The sequence below is a fragment of the Microplitis demolitor genome, chromosome 3 (genome assembly GCF_026212275.2).
Source record: "Microplitis demolitor isolate Queensland-Clemson2020A chromosome 3, iyMicDemo2.1a, whole genome shotgun sequence".
Lineage (NCBI taxonomy): Eukaryota > Metazoa > Arthropoda > Insecta > Hymenoptera > Braconidae > Microplitis > Microplitis demolitor.
In genome coordinates, this window is record NC_068547.1 from 20,775,359 (window position 1) to 20,802,423 (window position 27,065).

A 27,065-nucleotide genomic window follows, 5' to 3' on the forward strand; every position below is an offset into this window, starting at 1 on the left:
TTATCTAGTATATTGTTTATCATACAAAATATTACTTTTTAGTTTTTTTTAAACTTTCTACTTATTGACGGATTGATTAAAAAAATCAGTGAACTTTTTAATTGGGAAATTAAACTTTTGAATCATAACAATAATTTATTTTTATGAGTTCACTTATATAAAATTTTCAGTAAAAATAATTATCTTTTTTAATTTATGTAACTTATCAAAAAATTTCGTTAATTAACAGACGACAATTTTGCAATTATTTAAAAAAAAAAAAAAAATAAATAAATATATCAATCCGCGGATGTATAGATAAGGGCCTGTTCATAAAATACGTCACGCAAAATTTTACTTCCGCCCTCATCACTCTGTCACATTTTCAACGACCCCTGTTAATATTTGTTACAAATGATAACACTCCCCTCCCCGCCCCCTAAGTACGAACGTATTAATGAACGGCCCCTAAGATTAGAAATGAAAAAAAAAAAAAAAAAAAAAAAAAAAAAAAAAAAAAAAAAAAAAAAAAGATCCTGAAGTTAGAGGACAATTAACAATTTTTTTTTAACAACAAAAAAAAAAAAAAAAAAAACTAAAAACATGCACATGTAGAAAATTAAAAAAGCTATGGGTGCAATTTTCGCAATTTTTTTTTTTATAACTCATCGTTTTTAAAAGAGTCCAAAAATTATTAACCGTCGGTTAACTTCAGTATCATAAAAAAAAAACTAAAAAGCCTATCGTATTTTCCCAGATGAAAATTTACAATTTGATGACCATGAAAAATTAATTTATTCCTCCCACTATTTATAAACAAAAAAAAATTCTAATTTAATAATTGTCACTTATTACGACGTATTAAAACAAAACATAAATATGCAAAGTACATTTTGTTGACCTTTTTATTTAAATTCAATTGATAAATTGACACGCTACACCTATTAAATACTGTCCAATGTGTAAGTACACTGACAAAAAATTTTACAATGATAGATTAATAAGCATCAATGGCTCACTGTTAAAAAAAACCTAATTTCGCAAAACATACGATAGCAATCGATCACTTAAATAGCTACTAATTATTTACAGTCGCTACATATGAAGTAATTGAATTTATTTATGGAATTAATGAATAATATATATTTATATATCCTAAGTCCTAAATATATGATATATGTATTTTAAATAAATGATACTGTTTATCACGGGCTATATGATAAAACGAATGACTTAATTAGACAAAGTTATCAAGTGTCTCATGCAGTATAAAATTATTCAATTGTTAGCTGTCGTTGGCCTGTGTCTCAGCTAAATCATTACTGTTGTTAGTAAATTTAGGAGATTGACTAATGTCCATGGTGAGCATTTGATTCGGATGAATAATGGGTGCCGTTGTTTGAACGACATTGCAAGAAACTGGAACAGGAATCGGTGGTAAACTTACGGAATTGTGGGTCGAGGATGAAGTAGTACACATGGAGGTTGACATCGTCGGTATTGAAGGTCGTTTACGCTCTAAACTATTTGTCGTAATTTGTTTTCTTGTGGCTGTTGAATTTCTCTCTAGACTATTTGTCACCATGCGATGCCGTCTTTCAAGACTCGACATCGGGTTAGTGGTAATGTCATTAGCTGCTGCTGATGGTGTACCAGGCAGTGAACGGTCTACCGATTGTCCAAGTCTGTGTAACACATCGCCGCTTTGACTCTGACGGAATGATGTCGTGTCAGATCTTTCTGTTGATTGACTGCGTCTCAGCAGTAACTGTTCACCTGACTGACTTGAACGAATTATACGATTCTGATGCTGATTATTCAGATGCTGATGTTCCGGCGTTGATTGACGTGAATTACTTATTGTCTCGTGCTGTCGCTCACATATTTGATTATCTACGTATGGATAACGTATACGGATTGAGTCGATCACGTCCAGCAAATTTTTCGCATCCATCGCTAATATATGAGCCGCTGATAGCATACCCCTATTAAATATATGAATCATAATAGTTTTAGTGTTAATAGTTTCTTAATATATATATTCGTTTTGATCGGTACTTATAATGTCGGTATAATTAAGGGCGTTCTCAGACAGTGCTCCCCACTTTTTAAAAATATTTAATGACTTTCAATTGCAATAATCGTATTCAAATTTTGATAGTTAATTAATAAGAGTTGAAGCATTGATTGATAAAAAGGCTGCTCAGTTACAATTTCGCCGAGACATAGATTTTTTAAAAAATTATTTACAATTGACGTCAATTAGGAGTTAAATGAAATTTGGGGAATAAATTTCATGAAAAACTTTATATCAAATTGATGTCAACTGTAAGTAATTTTTTTAAAATCTATATCTCGGAGAAATTTTAACTACGGTACTCTTTTTTCAATTAATGCTTCAGTTTCTGTTTTATTAATTAATAAAAGAAAGTAATTCAGTTTTTTAAAAAATTGGTTGGGGGGGGGGGAGAGCACTGTCTGAAAATGAACTTAAGGTTCATATTAACTAGTAGAATTTATCTGAAGATGCTGGTGCATGGAAGTGAAATATAATCAGTAAATTAATTACTGATGAGGATCGGATGTGTTGTTAATTGTATGACTAAAGCCTATTATTTAACATTTAAATAAACGTACTTTCGATACTCAGCATCCAAAGTCGTTGAACTGTAATTCTGGGCCAATTTCATAGCAGTGACAAGATCGGCCATGTCTTTGCTTAAAACTTTGTGAGCCATTTCAACTTGACGGTGTGCTGTAGCAGGTAATACATCAACAAGAGCGTCTACTGAGGAAAGCAGTGCTCGTAATTCAACTCCGACTCTTCTCACTAACTCTAAATACTGATCGGCTTTACTTTGCTGAACTCCTTGCGATAATGACATCACCGCACGTACGACATTCGTCGTACAGTCGTAAACTTTGTCATTTGATCTGTCCAAATCGGCAGTTGGAGTTGGTTCCATTTTCTTATATCAAAATTTTTTAGTTAATTATTTTAATCTCATTTATTTTAACCATTGATTTTTTAATTTTATTAGTTATTTACCTTAACAATAATTACTTTATCACTACTTTTATCAGAACCAAATGAACTTGTATTAGCACTATGAGTCTCATGACTAGGAGATTGAGTCATTGAACGTGGAACTGGTGGACTAGCGCTTTCATCACCACTTGTAGCGATAGACAAACGCTTCTAAAAAAATGATAAATTTGAAAATTATTTATTTATGTTGCGTTTCTACCCGAGTAGCACACTTGCCTTTGTGACATCTATAAGATATCAGTTTTACGGCTGTTTTTAATGTATCGATAAGGCACTAAAATGTTGACAAAACGATCAGAAATTTATGTCACCGAAAAAATATCTACTAAAAAGACTTGACACAAGTAAGACAAACAGTAAATTACAAATAGTGGTAAAATAAGTCATCTAAACGATTTTTTGATTGACATAAGACAGGAAAAACAACAAAAAATTTCTGTCTCGGGAACCAACATTTGCATGTCTTATTTATACCAAAAAAAGGCGACTGAGAGAAAAATAAAATTGTCTTATCCTTTTAAAAGACATCTTTAAGACATCTTAAAGTTGTCTCTGTGCTACTTGGATAATTCCAGACAAACATATTTTTATACGCCCTTTTTGCTTTAGTCTATAAATTTAAAACCAAGTGGGCGTATAATTTTATTTTTATTCCCAATCGTTTTGTAGACTTAGTCTATAGATAAAAATTGAAAAAAAAAAAATTTTTGAAATTAATTGTACGCCCTTTTGGCTTTCAAAAATTTATTCCAATTTTCAGTTTTAGTATAAGTCTACAATATGATTAGCAATTAAAAGAAAAATTTTACGTTTTTTTTTTTAAATGCAATAAGGTAAAAGGCTCATTACCCGCTCACTTTTTATTAGAGTGAGATTACACACTTTATTTGCTGTCAAAATGTATGTGATATTAGTGAATCACTTACTGCTTCTATGGAGTTCTAATCAACGAACATTAAAGCGAAAAATCGCTGAGTGCGATTTTGAAAATAGTCGAATTTATAATAAATTATAAAATACTTTGATACGTCATAAGATAAAAGACCCAGTACCCGATCAGGGAATTAGTATTATTCACAAATAATTACTGATCGGGTTTAGGGTCTTTTACCTTAGGCAAAACTTAACGGCTAACTTTTTATCTCTAATAAAATTAGTAGATCTTTAGAACAACTTTAATCAAAAGTTTAATCTAAAATTTTTGTTAATTTACTCTTTAGAATTTTAATGAATTTATTGGATTAACAGACAATCACTGTTGATTATTTCCTTATCAGTGTTAAAAATAATTAATAACATACTTCCTCTCTCGCAAGCCATCGGCTGTCCTCTTCTGACTGTCTCTGCTGTTCAAACAGCCGTTGCTCCAACAATTTTTGCTCCTCATCAATACTGTTATGAACATTATCCGTCATACTTTCGAACAATTGTGACTGAGCGTTTCTCTGAAACTGTACGTAAAAAAAAAAACGTTACTAACAAACTATCGATTAATACAAAAAAAAAAAAAAAATATATAACTGTGATTAATTTGTTGTTGGGTAATGTGGAGTTAGGAATTGCCTTTTTATCCAATGCTCTGGTAGATAAATATTTACAACTTAAAATATAATAATTGCAATGCCAAGATTAAAGAGACGCATTAAATAAAAACTTAAATAAATAAATAGAGCACAAAATACCTTGTGCATGCAGACTAAACAGCAGACAAACACATTCACCATGCCCAAAAAATCATCATACAGAATAAATAAATAGATAAATAAATAAATAAATAATTAAATACTACAAGTGATTCTAATAATAAAAAAACACGAGTGTCAGCACGTGCGTGGTAATGCGTATCGGAGTAAAATAAACGGTGGTGCAATTAAAAATAATAATTGTTGAGCCAAAAAACCAGTAATAAATAAGTAAAATAATTTAATAATCAATAAATAACCAAATAAATAAATATAAACAGATGCTGTTATTCCTAGTGTTGGGGAGGGCAAAGCCAAACCTGATCTTGCTGCGCGTCTTCCAGTAATGACCCGCTGGATGACATGACGCTGTCGCTCACAGCTGAGGAAATCAGTGAACTGGACAGTGTGCCGTCAACTGAGCTCACTAGCTGTTCTTCTTGATTTGAATTAACGAATGTTGTTATTTTGGCGACCCCAGTTGCCAGTTGAGGGCCAGCATTTGATCGGGACAATGCTCCGGTATTATTTATTACTGTCTGTGGTGAGTTTTGCCCTGGGGCTGCTGAACAGCAGCTAGCACTTTGCTGGTGATTGTAATCTGTCGCAGTGTTGGAAATAGATGACACATGTTTGATGGGTGATGATGAGTACTGCGGCTGATTAATTGGTTGCATTGACACTGCGAACTGCGGGTGAGATGAATGAACGATAGCTGAGTACTGCTGCTGATTAGCTGGGTTTTGTGTGATAGGTTGCCCGTAATTTGAATTCTGGATAATTATTTGCTGATCAAAAACTTGTTGAGGCAAATGCTGCTGCGGTTGTTGTCCACCGGCCATAGCAGGTGTCGCATGGACAGTGTAAGTTGGAGCGACACCATTTATTTGACCGTGTACTGAATATTGAGTTGAATTAATAATACCAGGCTGCTGTTGATTAACATTGGGAAGCATGTTTCCAACATATTGTGCTCTAGAAATATCATGAACCCCTTGAAGTTGATTGGCTTGCCCATAATTAACAGTGAACTGCTGCGGCTGGTGCTGCTGATGTTGCTGCTGATAACTCGGAACTGGGACATGGTGATGCAATTGCTGCTGCTGCTGCTGTTGATAATTTTGCACAGGTGTCGGACTGTAAACACGCGCGCAAGCATTTTGTGCATACGGTAAAGCAGCGCCGGCAGATGTTGCAGACTTGGGCTCGACGCAGCTTTGGCTGTGCGCAGTTTGTGCGCGAAATTTTAAAACAGGACCATACAGACATTCGGTACCGCCAGAAACGACCGGCAAAGACGAGTTAACAATAGTTCCTCCACCAACACTACCACCACCAACACCAACACCAACACTACTACCACTAGCAATAACGTTATTTTTATTATTATTAATAATAAAGGAGGACATTGCAGGTGAGTTCTGACCGCCACTTTGCATCGCCATAGACACCGCAACAGCATTCTGGGACGATAATGCAGCAGCTGCGGAAGAACACTTGACAAATTGTCCAGTAAAAACAGATGAGTTTTGTGCAACATGCTGAGATATCGACGAGGACATCATACTAGGCGATACTTGGTGGTGACTTGACACACTTGACAAACTATTGGGCCCTGAATTGTTCAGTAAATCAGTATTATTGTCACTGTAACTGCTACTGATACTCGAAGTTTGGCTAAAATTACCGATAATCGCGGAGCTCTGAGTGAAATTTGTCACGGGCCCGTAAATTTCACCGACGGTGGTCACTACGGGCACTGGTATTGCCGCGGAAACATTAAATTTTTGTACCGGGGAGTACAAATCACCAGACATGACGTTACCACCAACCACTTTTGAACTAACCGCGTATAAATTTTGCATCTCTTTAATCTTACGTTGCGCTTGTTGTTGTTGTTGTTGTGCTTGGACTTGTGGTGGTGGTTGTTGTTGTTGAGATTGTACTTGTACTAGTGATTGTTTGCGATTAACAGCGGGTGATTGTGTTTGTATTGGATCTGTTATACTTAGATTAGATATCATAGATGACATTGTATCAGTAGAGTCTAGAGAATCTAAATTAGCATCAGAATGATTAGATGAGTCATTGTGAGTAGTTGTGATAGACGTAGTAGAGGGGCATTCATTGTAACAAATGTTACTTAGGGTTGAGTCGGAGGAGAGGGGGTTTGGAGGATCGAAGAAAGGCAAGTCTGTGACAGTAGCGGTAGTGAGAACTTGCTGATCGTCTTGAAATTGAACCGCAAGCGTATTGAAGGCAGAGGCAGGCGTCGTGTACACAGAGGGACATACCCCCCGAGCTTGGTTGTCCTTCAGCAGCTGGGCCAGGACTTCTGGACTCTGGGCTACGATGTACGTCGACACTGGCGCCACTGTTGACGGCTGCACTTGCTCCGAGGATTGCGGCTGACGAGACGGCTTTGGTGGCGGCACTTCGTCTGCTCCTACACAGACAGTCGTCATTGTTAATTAAATATTTAATATCCAAGGTATAATAATATTTGTTTTATGAGTTATAAATATATATACCCCATGACATTGCTTGCACTCGACGGTTTTCACGTTTCATCGTTTCCTGCTGCTGATGTCGTTCTTCCAATAAAATTTCACTGCAATGTCATATTTATTTACATTTTTAATATTTACTGTCAATTATAATTATTACAAGAAAACGTACTGTAAATTCTCTCTGATGTCCTTGAATGTCGGCCGTTTACTCGGCTCGTAGCTCCAGCATTGTGACATCAGTGAATACAAACGCGGAGGACAGCGATCAGGAAGTGCTAGACGTTCTCCATTCTCGAGTTTACGAATCACTTCATTATTTTTAACTCCTTGGAATGGTTTTACTCCCAGCATCAATATTTCCCACATGCAAACACCTGTAATTAAATAATATTTTATTTAGTTAATGGTAATAAACTATTTATTAAAAATAAACCATAAGAACTAACCAAACATCCATACGTCAGATGATGTTGTAAATCGTCGGAAATTAATACTCTCAGGTGCCATCCATTTAATCGGTAATTTACATTTGCTAGCGATGTAGTAACTCTGGTCTTCGACCCACCTACTGAGTCCGAAATCCGCAAGTTTAACGCAGGAATGCGAGGATACAAGAACATTACGCGCAGCGATATCTCGGTGAACAAATTTTTTACTCTCGAGATAGGAAAGCGCTGTGCTCAATTGAAAGGTGTAGAGTAAAAGTGTCGCAAGATCGAGCCGGTGTTTGTTATTTTGTAAGTATGCGCGCATTTCACCCAACCTCGCCAGCTCCATTACCAGCCAAATTGGCGCCTCAGAGCATACACCGATCAGCCTTATAATATACGGATGCTCAAACTGCTGCATTATATCTGCAATACATTTAATACACATAAATTTATTTATATAAAACTTTCTAAAGATTAAAACACTTTTTTGGTAAATGAGTCTCCATAGCGTATCAAAATTTTATCAATTGATAAAAAAAAAATTAAAACCTTACTTGAAAAAAGAACAACGTAGTAGTGAATTCGCCGAGGTATAGATTTTTAAAAAAAATTACTTCCAATTGACATCAATTGCAAGTTAAACGAAATTTGTAAAATAAATTTCAGTTAAATCTTCGTCAATTTTATAATTTGAATTTTCAAATTTTGTAGGATAAAAAATTATCAAAAAATTTCGTTCAATTCTTGATTGATAACAGCTGTAAAGTAAGAGACCTAGTATCCGATCACTCATGTATTTGTATCTATATTTAGTAAAATTTAGAAAATATAGATCTACAAATACATGGTGATCGGGTATTGATCTGTTGCATTACGTATTTTTTTTTTTAATTTTATATCTCGACGAAATTACGACTGCATTGTCTTTTTTTCAATTAAGGTTTTAATTTTTTTTTAAAATGGAGGATAATGTCTGAGAATGCCCTTAATTTCAACATGAAAAGTCTGTTAAGTTTACAAAGATTTCCTGTAACAATAACAGATTTTGTGTTGAATTATTTAACAAAATTTCTAAGTATATAAATATATCATGTCAAATTTACTTTCATTTCGGCTGCACAGCGGCCTTTTTTATTGATATTCATAAGTATACTCACAAGCTTCCTCTAAAAACTTTTCCGCCGTAGCAAGATCAGCGTCAACTTTGCAGGTTTTAACAGCAACAGCGACCGTGTGACCATCTCTACCTTTGTATGAACCTTTATGAACGTTACCGAACTGCCCTTCACCTATTATTTCACCGAGTTCCACTTGATTCCTCACGATTTCATAGTCACGAGCTGAAATAATTAAGTGATAAATTAAATATCAATTTAAATAATAAAGAATAATGAAAACTAACCAGCAGGTGTTGAATAATCGCCCTCTTCATCAACAATTTCAGCGTAATCTTCAGATAAAATAGTGCCAGTTTTACCAGCGTTTTTTTCAGGGCTTCCATTACCTTCTTGTCGGTACTTTGGTGGATGAGCATCTAATAAAAATAAATTAGTATTATTATTACCTTATTCTTATTAGCAATAAAAAATTATTGATATTATAAATATTAAATGTTATATTTTTCGTGGGTTAAAAGGGAAAATAAATAAGCGCTGATTCAGAAAATCGCTTCGTCTTTAATTAATATCATTTTTTCTCCAGCTCAGTGCGACTCAATTATCAAATTAAACTTTGTAATTATTTTAAAAAATATGTTAATAGCAGATAAATTTTATTAAAAAATATTTCACATCAGCATTTATTTTATTTTATAATAAATTTTTAATATAATTTAAAACAAGCCTAGAAAAACTATCATTAAATATTATAATTAAACTACTGTAGCTTTAATAAAGTTTATAAAAACACATCTCCTACCTTTGCAGGGGCAAGGATAATTTTTCCAAGAAGCAGCTTTAAAAATTAAATGACAAAATCACTTGATTTATATATTTTTCTTTTATGTAATCTCCATATTTTATTTATATATATTCTAGACTAGATGTATACTATGTACATAAAAAGGAAAAATAATAAGACAATAAAAATATATATATATACCTTTTCTATTCCACAGCGAGGTATTGGATCCCGTAGCAACGCGACAATAACCGTCAATCAAATCCGCAAGACTTTCCGCTTGATCTAAACTCGAACATGTTATACTCAGTGTTTCGGATGCACCAGCGACACGTAGTTTTATACAAGCCTTAGCATGCTCTTTGCAATCTGATACAAGCGTCTGGATCGATTGTATTTGAGAAAACTCAGCCATTCTCGTTGGCTATAAATATAAATTTATATCACTATTTATCTATTATCTATTATCATATTATCATTATATATATTTACAAATATAATCCATATTGATAGGAGGATAAGGAAAATTTTGTTCCAGCCATATCTATTTGATAGAATTAGTTAATGTTATTAAAAAGGTATCGTTCAAAAAGTCTTGACTTGAATTTGTGACTTTTCGTGGTTTAAACTCTTTTTTATTGCCAAGTTATCAAGAAATAGTATATTACACATCAAGAGAGGATAGTAGGACATTCCCCGTGTGTAAAATTGCCTACCCAAGCCGAAGGCTAGTCCTACTTCCTCCGTGGTGTCTGCACATGAAAGTTTAAATTTTTTCCTTTAACTATGGGAAGAATGGCGCATGCACTAATTTCTATCGTTTGTATTCTCACAAAAGAAAAGAATAACTTTCTTCCCACTAAATAGGGAATTTGAACTTTCGGTGCAGAAATTTAAACTTTCGGTTCAGGTGTATTCAAAAATCTATTAGACGACTACTCAAAAAGAATTTGACCGTGTAGATTTTTTTAAAAAAATCTCATGATTGTACAATAATCGAAATCAATAAGTTTGCGAGTTAATGATAAGATCTGTCTTAAATTTTATGATCCAGAAGTTAACAGACGATTAGCAATTTTAAGACTTTTTTTTTTTTTTTTTTTTTTTTCAAAAAATCAATTATAAAAAAAAAACTAAATAATATAATAATATGCACATGTAGAAAATTTAATAAACTATAAGTGCAATTTTTTTGAAATATTTTTTTTTTTGTTGAACAACAAAATAAATATTTTTTGACTTCGAAGAACTCAACAATTAGCGAATAATAAAGTTTTCGAGCTTTCTGAGCTCGAAAACAGCGGGAAGTTTTAGTGTTGGACCACTGGGTCAACCGTTTTTGAGAATTTTCAATTAATTAAACCTCAAAGAACAAGAATCATCAGTATCAGAACATCTTTTTATAATATTTAGATTGCTGCTGCAATCTCATATCTCACTGACATGACGTTAAGCTTCTTGAGATTAAAAATTTTTTGGGTGACCGCAGGGTCTAGCAATAAAATAAAATCATAAATATTCATCAAGTGATGAATATTTACACTAAATATAATTACGAGTAATTAACATCCGTAATAAGTACCAAGTATAAATTATTATCTATCATAATACCGTAATATTGTTACAGATTTAATGATAAAATCTTTAAACACATGAAAAAAATAAGTAACTAAAAACATTACATGGCTATAATAATATGATAATTGATAAGGATAATGTATAGATAATAAATAAATATAATTACCACTGTTCCGCCTCGATGTGCCATATAAGAAATCCCGAGATCCGGACCGATAACTAGTTCAACGGGTATCGACCAGCTTGACTGATAAATCAGATAAATAAAATTAATACAACGTTGATTAATGATTGAAAGTCGATCATGTAAAAACATAAACAAAAAAAAACAATAATAATAATAATAATAATAGTAATAGGAATGATAATAAATAAGAACAGGTTTAATTAGCTTACCCCCAATGCACAAATGAATCTCTCCTGATCAAATCTGTAGTGTGAACGTAGAAGATCAAAGAATTTGAACATGCACTCGAGCTCAGTGAGAGCAGCGACCTTCTTAAAGTGTTGCTGAATGAGCTTTCGCAATGTTTTTGGTTTCACACCGTTTAACACAGAGCGTGGAAGGAATTTATGCAATCCGACCTGTAAGTACGGAATATACATATATATTTATAAACATCTGACATTCAACACGTCGTGATGGTTACTTCTGATACTTAAGAACATGTATATATATATATATATATGTGTGTGTGTATATATGTATATAATTAGAAGGTAACATAGTTTTAATAGAGACAAGCATTAAGAGTACTTGAGTTTTTTAAAATTTCTAGTATTAAATTTATTGGAGTAGCTTGTAAGTAACTTGAACTGCATTAAAGAAAAAAAGTTACCTCTCTCTCCAGGTACTCCAGGTTACTCTTCTTGTCAAGTGCTACTTGCGGCATATCTTTGAAGAAATAACGTATCTCTAGGCAACAGAGCTGGACGGCAACATCTTGATCTAACGTCGAATGATTTGCATTAAGATAATCATTTCTCACCTATATTAATTATTATTGAAACTTAGTTTTTTATTTACCGCAAATTTATTTACATAATTATGTTCCTGAAGATTGAAACGTTTTTTGCGCAATGAAAAAAAAATTGAAAAGTAAAAAATGTACTAGATGACTACACTGAAAAAAAGATTTATTTGAGCCAAAGATATCGTGTACTTAGATTTGGTCGAATAAATATTAAATTGTGAGAAAGGTATAACTCAATTGAGCAGTTTAATTGCGTGAAATGAGTGATTTATTTGGGGTAAAGAAATGATCCAATTGCTGCAAATAAAGGCTAGTTGGGCCATGTGCTTAAGTATCATCAAATTTTCAGTTATTCGTCGCAAATTTAATATCTTTACCACAAATATATCACTTACTTACCACAAATAAATTATATGTTTCATTTACATTATAAAATTATTTGAATCAACTGTCATATTTAGTTGTACCAAGTACATTTATTTGTCATCAAGAAATATTAAAAAAAAAGCTACAAATAATTTGATTTATTTGGGACAAATATTTATTTTTTTCAGTGTAGATTTCTGAAATGTTTTGCATGTAGACGTTGTGTATCAGCCGAAAATTTTAGGCCGTCTAAACCTCCAGAATTGCCCCTCAGTTGCCTTACATAAATTTTTGTAACCTTCATTGCGGAAAAACGTCTTGATCTTCAGGTAGATAAATAATAATCACAAATACCTGATCGTAGTAGTAATAGAATGTAACTTTATCTTTTTCATATAAATCATTTAAATTTTGTGGTAAATAACGCACGCGTAGCTCGTACCTCCACTCGGAATGTGGATGTTTACGCTCATATTTCTCTTGAACCTGAAGATACGTTATAATGACCAGTTAGATTTTTGTTTTTATTTTTATTTCTATAAAATGACGGACGGTGGAATTTATTTACGCGCTTACATTGTAAGCTAGGGTAAGATGCACGTTAATTTATTAAGTGAAATAATGCTGAGAGCTTTGTGCTTAATACTCACTTGATACATTGTAGTGTCTTGGTGCAACCAATAACTCTCACCAGACCCAGGATGATGAAGTCTCATTGCGTATAAACTTTTGTAATGTCTATTACCAACGGCTAAACGACTTGTTACTAACGATATTATTCCTTTTACGTCAATTGCATCTCCAAATTTAACGACATTAAAACCACCTGTTGTAATTATTTTAATTAAATGAGTGTAAGTACTTGAGTCGTTATTTATAACAGAGTACAGAGTAAACATGGCATCAGAATAATTTTTTTTTATTCCTGTTTTCAACTTCTTTCTTATTTTATGATATAAGATTGTTGATAATAAAAGTATTAGAAAAATTTATAAAATATTCTGTTTGATTACATATTGAGTTGCAATGGCAATATATCTAAGAATATGACTAATTAATTACAGTATGTAAATATTAGTACATTTAATATTGTCTGTATTTTCATAGTGTATTTTCCTTACGGAAAAGATTTTTTTTTATTGCAATATTTTTTTTCGCTCGGTTATTTATTAGTTTTTGAAAAAGCCATGAAAAGTTTTACTTTTCATTTATATTTTAATAAAATACTAATTTTTGTTTTTTTTTATTTTCGGGTAAAATGAGATTTGGAAAAAAAATTTTTTGAATATTTTTTTTTATAAATTTTGGGTGCCGCATTCTTCCCCGCCTTTTTCTATTTATTTTAAAAAAATAACCATATCTAATAGTCATATATTAAAAAAAAAAAAATAATAAGTAATTATAATTCCTAATTACCATTTGGTAAATGAACTTTCAAGGTGGCTTTATCCATTGGTGTTGGTGAGCCATGTGGTGGCGTACTTCTACCACCACTTCCACTCTGGATACCTCCAGCTCCATCACCTCCAGCGCTCATTCCCTCATGGCTGCAACAAAAAATTTATAAATTCATATTTACATTTTCTATTCACCCAATAACCATATGAATAAGCATTATTTTTTCATTCGCCTGTCTCTATACTCCTTCTCAAGAGTATTTTTTTCTTACAAATAATATTCTTCATAAGTTCATTTTGCCCTAATCTCCTTGCGGATAAAACTGTCATGGGAAAAACGTCACGATGCGTGACTCTGTCCGTGAAATGAAGAATAAATTTTTTTTTAATTTTCTCACTCATACATTTAGTAGCATACATTCACTCTATAAGTATTTACACATATGGAGTTTATTAATTACTAAAATTCATTTTTATTTGTTAAGTAACTTCAACTACTCCACTGCTATTCAAATAAAAAACACAGACTGCTAAAGAATCAGTAGATATTTTTAAACCTAAAAAAAAAAAGTATTGAAGCAGGTGTAATTAAAAATAAGTAGACGTGTTGCTGTAAATGTGTCAGGAGTATTTTAATCAGTAGTAGTATTTGAATAAATTTAATTCACCTACAATGTTAATGAGGCAAAAACTCAGTAGAAAAAATTCGCGGTTGGATGAGTTGTGTTGTTGGAGTCACAATAATAGTTATAGTTTTAGTATTATATATTATGCAGTTAAGTTTCATACGCGACCCATTTTTCATTTTTGCAGCCCTCGCGCCTTTTGATACGCACGGCTGCACTGAGAAATTTTCTATAAGAGGGGCAGAAAACACGACGCAATCTCTCTCTCTCTCTCTCTCTCTCTAGTTATTTTATTTTATTATTTTTCTTTTAACATTAGTGGGCGTTAAAGGATGTCAGTGGTGAGTGAAACAACATATCACACACACAGTGACTCGTGAACTTAACTGGGAATAGCAGTGAGATATAATATAAGTAAAGAGAATTTAAGTTAAGTTGGAGCTAAAAGTTATGTTCAGTGAGGAGAGGATTGAATAGCAGAGAAGTACAGAGGTAGAGGTAGAGGTAGAGGTATAGGAGACAAGGCTGGGGAAATAGCATCGCGTGTCCACGACACATAAATGCAAAGGGAATTCTCTGTATAGTACTTCCGTAGATGGGGTTAAGAGTCCACCCAGGAGGGCACATCATTCTGGTTCGTGATGTGTGCAAGGAAACCACCTTCTGGGCAGGCAACCACACACCGGATCCCCGGGCGTTTCCGCGATACACGCATCGCTTGCTTCTATCCTACGCTATACGATACTATATAGCTCCTGAGAGACATTAAGACTAAAGAGATACGTGATTACATGGCATTCTCCTCGTGTTTATCAACCGCAAATCCACGGTCACTGGTACGCAGTCAATATATATATAATATATACATAATATCCACGCATATTTGTATGTAATACAGGTAAATTTACCTATTGATTTACATGAAAATTACTCGTGCATTATTAAATTCATGTTGGGTTTTATTTAATTAGCAGAGTAAATTTACAAGTTATTAGTTTTTTATTAATTAAACATTTTTTAATTAAAATTACTGGACACGTGTTTTTATTTAAAATTATAATTGATAAGGAAATTGGAAAAAAAATTTGAAAACGGCCTGACCCTGCCAGCTCTGAAACTTCTCGCTATTTTCGAGCTCGTGAGCTTCTTTTTTTTTAATTTTCAATTTTCTGGCGGGAAGTTCAAAATTTATTGTCATATTTACAGCAATTTTGTTCTGAACAAAAATATGTGTATGTGATATACTTATATATCTTTTTTTTTAATTTTCAATTTTGAAAAAAATTTTAAATTTTCTGGCGGGAAGTTGAAAATTTATTGTCATATTTACAGAAATTTTGTTCTGAACAAAAATATATACATGTGATATATTTATATATATTTTTTTAGATGAAAAAAATTATTTTATGACGGTAATAAATGTAATGTTTAAATGCGTTCAGATAGTAGTAATTTCTCAATCTTACGGTACACTTTTCTCCCAGACTAATAAACGTAACTATATATTATTTTTTTAAATTAGAGAATGTGACAAACAGAGTAAACCCATGATAAATTTTTTTTGCGACTCACGTCAAGAAAAAGTGTCGGAATTTTTTTACCGCAATATTTCAAATTGTAAAAAATATTTAAAAAAAAAATATTGAATTTAGTTACACTAGACACAAAAAAAATTTGTTTGAATAAGAGTGTACATTAATTGATTGATTGAGTAAACTTAAATGAAACTATTGAAATAATAATAAAATCAAAATGAATTATCGAAGCGATTAATTACCATTTGAAATACGCAGCCATGTGCATTGTATCGAATGTACATTAATAATAAATTATTCTAGTGCATTAAATATACAAAAAAGTACTCGACGCTCCCGGCAATAATTCCAAGCTTTTATTATTTTTAATTTAATCAACTGGCAACTTTATTAACTAAATTAAATTAATTTAAATTATATTCCAACAAAATAATTTATTTCGTAAAAATAAAACACTAGAAAAATGCTTAATCTATGAAAAAAAAAAAAAAAAAAAAAAAAATAGCAATCACTTGGAACGAATTCAAAGTCGTTTAAATAAAAAACCATTTAATAGCACTTTGAGTTTCCATTTACACAAAAAATAAAATAAAATAAATTAAATGTCATTCTATTTAGAATGTATCTAACGGAGATTCGATTAGATATACTCATAAAACTGACATTCGAGCGTCCCTGAAGCCTTCATCGGCTGTTCTCGCCACGCACCTGCATCGTCGCCTACGCTCTTTACCTTTCCCTGATACTTTCTCTATTGCACTTTTACATCGTCTGCTTATTGCGATAATAATTACATCTATTTCACCCAATAAAAATATCTTCCCTCATTTAAAACGTTTACTGAAAAATTCCGAGTGATAACCGATTTCATTTAAATCCCAATTCGCTTCGTCACTCAGCATTCGGAGTAAATCAGGAGTTTGTCTTTTCAGGAGTATCTGGATTCTATTTAAATCCGCATTTACTCCGAACCAGAAGTGAATATTAAAATAAACTTCCCTTCGGAGTAAATTTCATACCGAGGAAATTAAATAAAAAGTCATCCGTTGCGCATTCACTCCGAAAATTTTCTACAGTGTATCTATTATTTTGTTAAAATTTATTTAAAAAAAAAAAAATGGTAACACTACATCACCTAGGGCGTGTAATACGATGATACTTCCACGTTCCAATAGTATCTGGACTGTAGTGTGAATTACCACAACCAAATTGACCAAGTGCACAAAGTAAACCTTTGCTATTACGTTGCCAATAAGAGGATCGATGTCTTACTGGTTTATTCTTTGTCGCTGTTTCTTGTCCCGATGACGACGATCTTCGTAATATCATATTATCACCGCAAGGCTCTAACTTGGACTTTACCGTCTTCAAAAGTTCTTCTTTGTCATTATTACTATTATTATTATTATTATTTATGTTCAAATAATTGGGATGAGTTGCCGCTGGCCATGACAGCCCACTTGTTTTACGTTCTACAAGACTCAACATTTTATATTTCACATCGGACTTTTATAATTCACTAATAAATATATATGTACATTTATATATATTTAAAATATATACTTTTGCAATACATATTTTAATTAAATTAATTTATCTTTGTGCTCTTCTGATTCTTATTTCGTATGTCTTGACCATAATTTATTTTTTCGCCTTCTTAGAATCGCTCCGAAGAAAAAGCAGGTCATCTAAGTCTTAAGTTTTCAACGATAAATAATATTTCCGGTGAGTGGGTATCGAAAAAAGGCAAAAAACATTTTTTAATACTCAGTGGGTCAGTATAATAAAATATTAAATGACAGATTTTATTAGTGAGAAATTATTCAGATTTTGATTTTTTTTTTTTTTTTTTTTTTTTTTAAGGATACCATCAAGATATGTAATTATAGAATAGTATAAGAATATTTAGTAACAGGTGATACTCATCGGTCGACAGACTTATTCGGAAAAAATCAGTAGGTGTCTTTAATTATAGATTCAAGGATCAAACTTAATTTTTATTAAAACATCTTTTGATTCCCACACAATCAATATTTATAATTTTTAGTAATTTTTATTATTTCACTTACTTCACAAATTTAATGATAAAAAAAAAAATTTTATTTGAATTTTAAAATTCCAGTTCTTGTTCATTGACAATTGTATTAAATTTTTTAGTAATAAAAATGAATAATACAAGGAAGCGTAAGATAAGTTGAGACGTGTGGGCGCCACTTAAGTTGTTTCAAGTCTACGTAATTCTTTAAAAAAAAAAAAAAAAAAAAAACCAATATAAAAGTAAACGAGATTATAGTACCGCGTGGATGTTGAACTTCGCGGTCTGACGATCACGCCGTGACCTGAGTATCTTAACTTATAGATTAAAAAAAACAGCAATCAATAATTGAATGTGTTCCTTACATTCAGCGAAATAATAAACTAAACTGAATTAATGATAGTGATTAAAATGTAATTTTAATTAACGGAATAAAAGTCAGATCGAAAAAAATAAGGAAATTAACGGAAAGTAATGAAGGTTTCTTTACGTCATAAATAAACTTGGCATAAAAACATTCCACGTGAATGACGGTATCCTCATTCTGATCAACTTGTGTAGTTGATATTGACGTTAATTATAAATTATGCCTCGTTGGGGGAGTGTTTAAATAAAAATTACACGTTACTTTGCTGGTTATCGTAACGTCATTCATGCTGTCATAGATATTAACAACCAGTGACTGTGATTGATTGTTAATATTGTAAAATATCACTTTTATATTAAATACAGATGGATAGATGCCTTTGTGATACATTTTAACACTCGCGTTAACATTTGCATGCTCATTATTTCGTTAAAAAATTATTAACTCGACATATAAATTTTATTGAACGATGGACTGTCAATAATAAATAAAATCGCATTGTAAATAAATAGACATAACTTTTAATGGAGTATAAGTTGATGAAAATGGTTAAATTTTTTTTATGATGCTTAACAAATTCGCACGCACGTTTGTATTCGACGTCAGGAACAAACTGATCAGACACGACATGGCTAAAGAGTCTTTCTCGACTACACTCTCCCTCTCTTATATTATTATATATATATATATAAGCTCCTCTCTTTTTCTGTGTCTCCTTCGTACTGTCTCTTATTAATGCGTGGGCCGTCACACGATACACCGTTTGCAAGTGTTCCCATGATATAACTATAAATGTTAAGACTGAATTAACGTTAATATAAAATATATTTTCAACGGTTGATTTTTAAAAAGACGATAGAGAAAGGGATGTAAGAATAAGTTGTGTTAAGTTAAAAAACAAGATATAAAATTTGTCGGGGTATTATCTGAAAAAGATTTATCATTATAAGTTGTTGGTGAATAAAAAGAGTAGCCTCGAACGATGAATCATGTAGGAGCGAATAAGAGTTTTTATTTTTGTCTGTTTTATTTAAGATATTTTTTAGAGTTTCAGGAAGTAAGTCATGTCAGCTGGTATGAGTGTGATTTTTAGAGACGTATTTTAAGAGCTATCTTATATTAAATTAAATAAATAAATACTTGGAGTGAGAATCAAAATAAATAATTACTTATTATCTAATGGGAAATAATTTACTGCGAGTTATAATTAAATTTTTTTATATTTTTATAATTTTGTGTTAATTATAATATTTGATGAGTTTAAATTCACGGAAAAAAATGAACTATATAAATTGAAAAACGGGAATTAATATAATGATAAAGTGATCAGTAAATACTATCACTCTTAAGAGCAATTCTTTAATTTATAATTATAAGATAAATGTTAAAAATTATTGTCTATGCAGGAAAAATAAATATTTGAACTTCAAAATTGTAACTTATACACTGTAAAAAATCGGAGTGATTACAGATTTTATTTAAATTTGAATTCGCTCCGTCACTCAGTTCTGGAGTTTTAGAAAAAAATTACTCTGCATACAGAGTGAATAGGGAGTTTGTTTTTCCACTGGAGTGATTTCGGAGTTTTAATATTTAAATAAACTTCCTTAAGAAGTGGATTTCACTCTGAACCAGAATTTTAACCCTTAACGGCCACATGGGGTGACTAGTCACCTCAGGCTTAAAAAAAAGTGGAATTAGAGGTCTTACATCTTTCGAATAAATTCGTCAAAAAACTTTCAAAAAAAGTTACCCCGTGTGGCCATTTGTGGCCTGAGTCAGGTGTGGTCGTTAAGGGTTAATATCAAAATAAACTGCCCTTTAGAGTGAATTTTACTTCATTCACTCCGAAAATTTTTTAGTGTAAAAATTTATGATACGTACTATAAAATTTATTATTTCGAATGTTAAAATTTCCGGTATTGACATCCAGGTTCCAGGTTATAATTTTAAAGTTTTTTTTTTTTTCGTGTGAATTTGGGGGGTATAAAAAATAAAAGAGTTAAAAGTTTGATGATGAGCTAATTAATTTTTATGAGGATTTTTAAAAAATACAAATTCAATTTTTAAGATTTATCAGCAGGATTAAGAAATTATTCCATGTTAATAACTGTTTATAATAATAATAATAATAATAATAATATTAATTTAATTGGTGAAAAAAAAATGGAGTGAAAAAATTCCTTGACCAAGATTGAATAATTAATTATATTATACCGTATCGCGAAATCTACGACATGGATGTAATACATCTCAATCGCGGCTTCAAACGGTTTACTAATAATTCTGATTAAATAAGCTAACAACAAAAAAGCAATTTTTTTTTTATTCAGCAGTTGATTACCGACTACTTGGTCGCAGTGTGTTTCTTATTTTAGCTTGTGTTAATTGTTTACAATCAATAATAAATAAATAAAAATATAAAAAATAGACAAAAATGTCAATTTTGAAAAGTTTAAAAAAATTAAATCTACTGTATATTGGATTGACAGTAATTATACTCATGTTTATGATAAATAGAGTAAGTGGTATGACAAATATGCCAGCGCTTCCATCAGAAATTCAACATGATTTCGAAGATGCTTATGACATGTACGAAATGATAACAACCGAGGCTACTGATAATGCGACTGCTGAAAATAAAACAGATAAACCAATTGTCGGTAATTATTGGATGATGAAAATGGGTGAGATTAAAGAAGATTTATTGCGTGTTCAAGCTGTTGTTGTTAAAGATGAAGATGCCGAAGCGGCTTGCACTGAAGGAAAATTAAAAACGTGAGCATAATTATGAATTAACATTTTGAATTTTGAATCTCAATATAATCTCATTGTTATTTTTATTCATTACGATAGTCGACGTCGTTTTTTGATGTGTGCTGGGTCTATTTTGCACCGCAATCGTGTACTTACGACAGCTTCATGCTTACATGAAGCCATGCATATCAAGTATTCAATTAACAATTATTTGGCTTTAAAACTTTTCTTTTTTATTTCGTCATTTATTTATATATCTTAATTTTTTTTTACTAGACACAATATTCGTGCACCACTTGCGGTAGTTATTGCACCAATGAAGTCATCAATACAGATAATTAGAGTTGCTGAATACAAAATTCATCCGTCTCACAATACAAATCCTTACAGTGCAGATCACATGAAACATAATATCGCTATTTTGAGTTTAGCTTGCAGAATTTCAAAAGTCAACTATTATAAAATAAATTTACCAACAGAACCTATGACACACATTTGTACTGAAGAAAATTGTGTACTTGCTATTTTTAGAAAAACCAAACATGTAAGCTAAAATAAATTCATTTTATTAAAATACTTCCATTGAAAAAATTTATTATAAAAATATATGTTTCAAAATATATAAAAAATATATTTTTAATTTAACGAACAGAAAAAAAATTATATATTTTTTTTATATCATCATACTGATATTTTTTTATAATTTTAAATATCGACAGTAATTATATTTTTGAAATTACTATAGGAAATTGTGATTTCTCAAATTCAAGCACCCCAAATTCCATTAAATGACCGAAGACGTAGATCAATAAATGTTACTAATGAATCCTTAAATATAAATAACATCAGCAGTTTGATTACAAACAATAATTATAATAATATGAAAAAATTAGCAAAGAGATCTGCTGATGGTACTAGAGGTTGTACACAAACTGGTGCAGCTGTTATGGTTAACCGTACACAGGTTAATATTTTCTTCAGTTCTTTTTTTCATAACTATAATTGTCTATTTTAAAAATTATTATTTTATTTTTATTAAAATTTAGACAGCAATTGTGGCGATTTCTTGTGATGACCGCCAAGAAGATGGCAAATGGTTTTACACGGATCTTTTTCATAATAACGATTGGATAAATGGCGTTCTTAATGATTGGAATAGATCACATGAAGCAAAATCACCTTTGAGTAATGGAGTGACCGACTCACCATCAAACGATAATTCTACAAATGCCCGTGGCTGCGGAAATTGCATTTTCAATTTCTACATATCTGTTGGATGCAAAGAAAAAGGAAATTGCCCAAAAGGTTCAAGAGTTATGACAAATGTACCAACAGTAAATCATAATGTACGACAAGTTACAAATAGTGACTTTATAGACAATTGGTCGAATGCCAAACGAGATCCTACTACATGGAATAAACAAGCGGTTTCTGATGATAATATACTCAAGTTTTCGCAAGAACTTGCTGACAAGTGTCCTGATAATTCTCCCGAATGTTCAGAGTCAGCGAAAATTAATAATCATAATTATAATAAACCTATTTACAGAAACGGGGATCTTCCAATAGTAATTAGAACTTACAATCAGTCGGTTATTAATGGGAATGGTAAATTTTATCGCAACAATGATGGGTTTCAACATTTTGGTAATCACTCATGGGTTTTGAGGAAATTAAAAAGAATCCCGAAACAAAATCTTTTTGCTTTAAGAAATTCGGAAAGTAAAAAACATGTTAGAGGCGAAATGGGTAATTGGTTAAGAAGAAGACACATAAGTTCTTCAGTAAAAAATAATAAAAGAGTCAAAAATAATAAACGTAGTGGATCTTAATTTAATAGATAATAATTCTATACATTGTAATTTTTTGGTGAAAAAATAAAATATTAAAACTTTTTAATTTACGTTTATTAAATTTATTTTTAAAAAACTTTAGTTTGAATTTACGTAATTTCAATTTAACGAGTGCCATAATTTCCAGTATGACGATAGTAAATAGTAAACTTTTCATGAATTATGTCAACAATTTTCATGTTCGCTAATTATTGCTTGAAACATTTTAATGACTCAATGTAATAATTTTTTATCGCGTAAATTTAAACGACAATAAAAATTACAATTGAATTTAAACAGTCGTAAGACTGTTTTGAAATGGTTATTTTAAAGAAAAAAATATTTTCAACTGGAGTTTTTTAAATCTATCCGGTCTCTTGAGTATCGAGTAACTCGTGAACTTTAAACGTTACTTATTCAATTACCAAAGAGTAAATAGCATTATGTTTTTGCGTCGGTTTATCTTCGTGACTATACTATTGTTGTTATTATTCGTAAACAATATTAAAATGGAAAATGATCCGATGATAAATGAAGAAAGTACAACAAGACTATCATTTGAAATTGGTGATACCAGTGGTTTGAATTCAGATTTAAGTACAGATGTAGATAGATTAAGGAAATTAGATATCAGTACGCAAATCAATAGTTCAATAACAAATGAAACGAAGAAAGTTTGTGGAGTTAAAAACTGTACGGATAATCCGATGACACGAAATTCAATGAGTAAAGAATCAAACGAAGAACAAGAGACGTTTTCTTTGGCTTTCTCTCAGCTAAATTCATCGAATGTTAATAACAATAATAATACGTCCTTGGAAAGCTCATCACCTTCTTCCTCTTCTTCACCGGCGACTTTCCACCACTTGCCAGCAAATTCCGAGCAGAGAAAGTCTTATAATTTAAATACTATAAATTCTCTTCATCAAACATTACAAAAAATTATAATGATGACTGTCAAACGTATTTCATCGTTGTATGGATTCAATCCAGATAAAGATACGGGTTCGAATAAATTACAAAATGGAACTGAACATATTCGCGAACCTACAGAAAATGTCACGGAAGTTATTGCCAACAGAATAAATTCCACAGTAAATGATGATAAAAAGTCTGATGAAATTTCAAATTCAAATAAATTTTCAGACATTGTTTTAGCGACTGAATTTGATTTAAATTCAACAGCTACAACTTCTGTATCAACTAATATAACAGAAGACGAAAAAAGTGTTTCGCCTAGAAAAACTAAAAAATATCACGCCAAAAAAGTTAAACGCAGTATTAATAAAGACCGTTGGATAACAAAATTGGTTAATAAAGACGATGGAATCGTACAGATGCACGCTTTTGTTGTGAGAGATGAAAAAATTCCCGAGTGTTGCAAGCCTGCATTATCTATGACGTATATAATAAATTTTAATTATGAACCAAAAATATAAATTTATATTAAAACACATTTCTTTATAAAAATAATTCAAATAATGAATATTTATGTGACTTTTTTTTAGCACCAAAAGATATTTCATGTGCAGCGGTGCAATTTTGACTGTAACACACGCCATTACAACAGCGTCCTGCATGCATTTTGCCGATTTATACGAGTATGTATTCATATAGTCAGTTTTTTTTATTATGTTGTATAAATGTATAAATATATTTGGATATTGTTTTATTAAATTTACGTAGTAGATCGTAAAACCTTTGTAGAACTAACTAAATTGAATTATTTATAACCTAAACCCGATGGGCGTGATATAAATTTTATAGGCAGCACATCAATGCTGATCTTGCTGTTCTCGTCGGCGCTTCAACAGGAGCGCCCCATGTCATCAAAATAAATCGTTATGAAATGCATCCGAGATATGTTTATAATGTTGATAGTCCCGAACACCCAACCAATAATTTGGCAATTTTATTTTTGAATTGCGGGTAAATTTTTTTATTTCTTCATAGGATAGAGGTACCGTTTTTGGCCAGTTTATGTCCAGTTTTGGACATTTGAAAAATTAAAATAAAATAATTTGTTAAAAACGCACTATTAAAATGAAAATTTTATTTTGTACTTTTTCATTAATTAAAATAAAGTACTAAATGTTCAAAAATGGAGCAGTGGCCAAAAATGGTACTTTTACCTTATAATGAATTTTTATTGGTTGGAAATTGAAAAAAATATGATTAAAATATATATTATTGCGATCACAGATTTAGCTTTGTTACGGGTATTGTCACACCACCAAAACTTCCTAAAGGTATTTATGATGACATTGGTCACATGTGTTGCAGCCAAAAGTGTGAACTTATTACGGTTATACAAAAACCAAATGTGTGTTTTTATTAAATTAATTTAGTTTATATTTTATGATTAATAAATTTCGGTTTTGCAGAATCACCATCTTATCAAAAAAATAGAGGCTCAACATTTGCCTCCGCCGGTCCATGACGACGAAAGATTAACAATATTATCTAGAGGTAATTTCGGATTACGGAGAATGTACAGACTCAAAAGAAATACGTTTTCGTGGATAAGACGAAAAAGAAATACAGTTAAACTTGCTCCAGCACCGTCATTTTTATCAAAAGATACGTCTTTGTTTGTTGAAAATAACAATGGCGGTAAAAAAGTTCAAACTAAACGACAAAATCAAGTAACGAAACGTAAAAAGAAAACGAAAAATATATTAGACTTAATTAATGACGCTAAAAAAGAATCTAGTGGTAAAAAACAAAAAACTTTCAATATTAATAACAATAAAAGTATTGATGGAAGACGAAAACTTGTTGGTAAGTTTATACTATTCATCATTTATATTTTTGTTGTCAGTATAAATAATTTTTTTATGATTTTCTTTAGAAAGAATAGCAGCTAGTCTGATGGAGGTTGATGATAAATTGACCTCGGTAGACTGGAATAAAGTTGAAGAAAAAATGGAGTCGAAAATTCCTAAATCTGAACAAGATAAAATAGAAAATTTTGCTGAAAATATTGTTGGCGCGACCATGGCTCGTTTGGGAAAAGTTTTAGGTACTGATTTGACAAATGCTACGAGAAATACTAAACAGGAAAATAAAGAGTCGGCTTCGAAACAAAGTATTTTGCTATCACTTATGGGCGATTCTAAAGGCAATGAAACTCTTGAAAATTTTGCTGATGTATTTTCAAATGTTATCATGAGTGTTTTACCTCCGGGTAATGTTAGCCGTATATCAGTATCATCGGATGTAAACATAGATGAAAAAGATTTGACTCTACCACGATCAAAATATCACAAATGTCCACCCCTTGGTTCACCAGTATTTAGAAACGGGACATTAGTAAGTTTCAAAATTACCTTAAGATTGATTAATTGAATGAATTTTTTAAAAAGTAAACCATGTTGGTTATTACAGATTGCAATGGTCGCTTATACGTGTGATGACGTCGAAAGCTGGGTTGAATGGAAATATGTGAGTATATCAAAAAATTTATATTGGATTCGTCAAAGGACAGCGCAGCCTCAAATTCACAAGCCAATCCTGTGTAATTCACAATTTACCGAAACTGAACTCCCTGACGGTGACTTGAGTCAAGAAAACCAGCCCTACTCAAGGTCTAATTTGTACAAAAAACAGTCACCAGACTACTTTGAAACATTTAACAATGTATATAAACCGCTGAACGAGCCACTAAAAGGCGTGCGAGAAATAAATTACAATGATAATTTTCCCACAGCGTTTATGAGGTCCGAGGTGGAACCGAAATTACAAGAAACCTGGTCACCCAAGCCCAACGGTCTGACAATGAATCCTAGACCTTTGTCAGTTAATAGTAATAAAGGTAAATTTGTAGCAGTAAGTAATGTAAATTCAAATACTTGTTTCACGAAACCCGATGGATCAACAGACTGTCGAACAGTCTCCAACACATACACGCTTGAATAATAATTCCAATTACCGTTCAATCTACTCTTAAACATGATGTATCTATACTCTAGGTAACAATACCCAATTAAGAAGCCTTTCATTACATTAAGCCAATTTGTATATTCATTTTAGGACTATCTGCTTGTTT

At 31.4% G+C, this 27,065-nt stretch overlaps 1 protein-coding gene across 1 annotated transcript in view; it reads right to left on the minus strand.

Moving 5' to 3' along the window:
- Positions 1-591: 591 nt before the first annotated feature.
- LOC103577529 (uncharacterized) overlaps positions 592-27,065 on the minus strand; it is a 37,577-nt gene continuing 11,103 nt past the window's right edge. The window contains exons 2-21 of the mRNA XM_053737233.1: positions 17,162-17,498; positions 13,885-14,015; positions 13,119-13,294; positions 12,823-12,954; positions 11,968-12,117; positions 11,525-11,713; positions 11,295-11,375; positions 9,752-9,974; positions 9,569-9,604; positions 9,054-9,185; positions 8,809-8,991; positions 7,667-8,074; positions 7,390-7,594; positions 7,242-7,321; positions 6,663-7,156; positions 5,031-6,584; positions 4,330-4,479; positions 3,029-3,178; positions 2,617-2,948; positions 592-1,964 (exon numbers count right to left, since the gene is read on the minus strand). Of these exons, the coding sequence (XP_053593208.1) occupies positions 1,265-1,964; positions 2,617-2,948; positions 3,029-3,178; positions 4,330-4,479; positions 5,031-6,584; positions 6,663-7,156; positions 7,242-7,321; positions 7,390-7,594; positions 7,667-8,074; positions 8,809-8,991; positions 9,054-9,185; positions 9,569-9,604; positions 9,752-9,974; positions 11,295-11,375; positions 11,525-11,713; positions 11,968-12,117; positions 12,823-12,954; positions 13,119-13,294; positions 13,885-14,015; positions 17,162-17,498 (5,843 nt within the window). The 3' untranslated portion in view covers positions 592-1,264. The remainder of the gene's footprint in view (positions 1,965-2,616; positions 2,949-3,028; positions 3,179-4,329; positions 4,480-5,030; positions 6,585-6,662; positions 7,157-7,241; positions 7,322-7,389; positions 7,595-7,666; positions 8,075-8,808; positions 8,992-9,053; positions 9,186-9,568; positions 9,605-9,751; positions 9,975-11,294; positions 11,376-11,524; positions 11,714-11,967; positions 12,118-12,822; positions 12,955-13,118; positions 13,295-13,884; positions 14,016-17,161; positions 17,499-27,065) is intronic.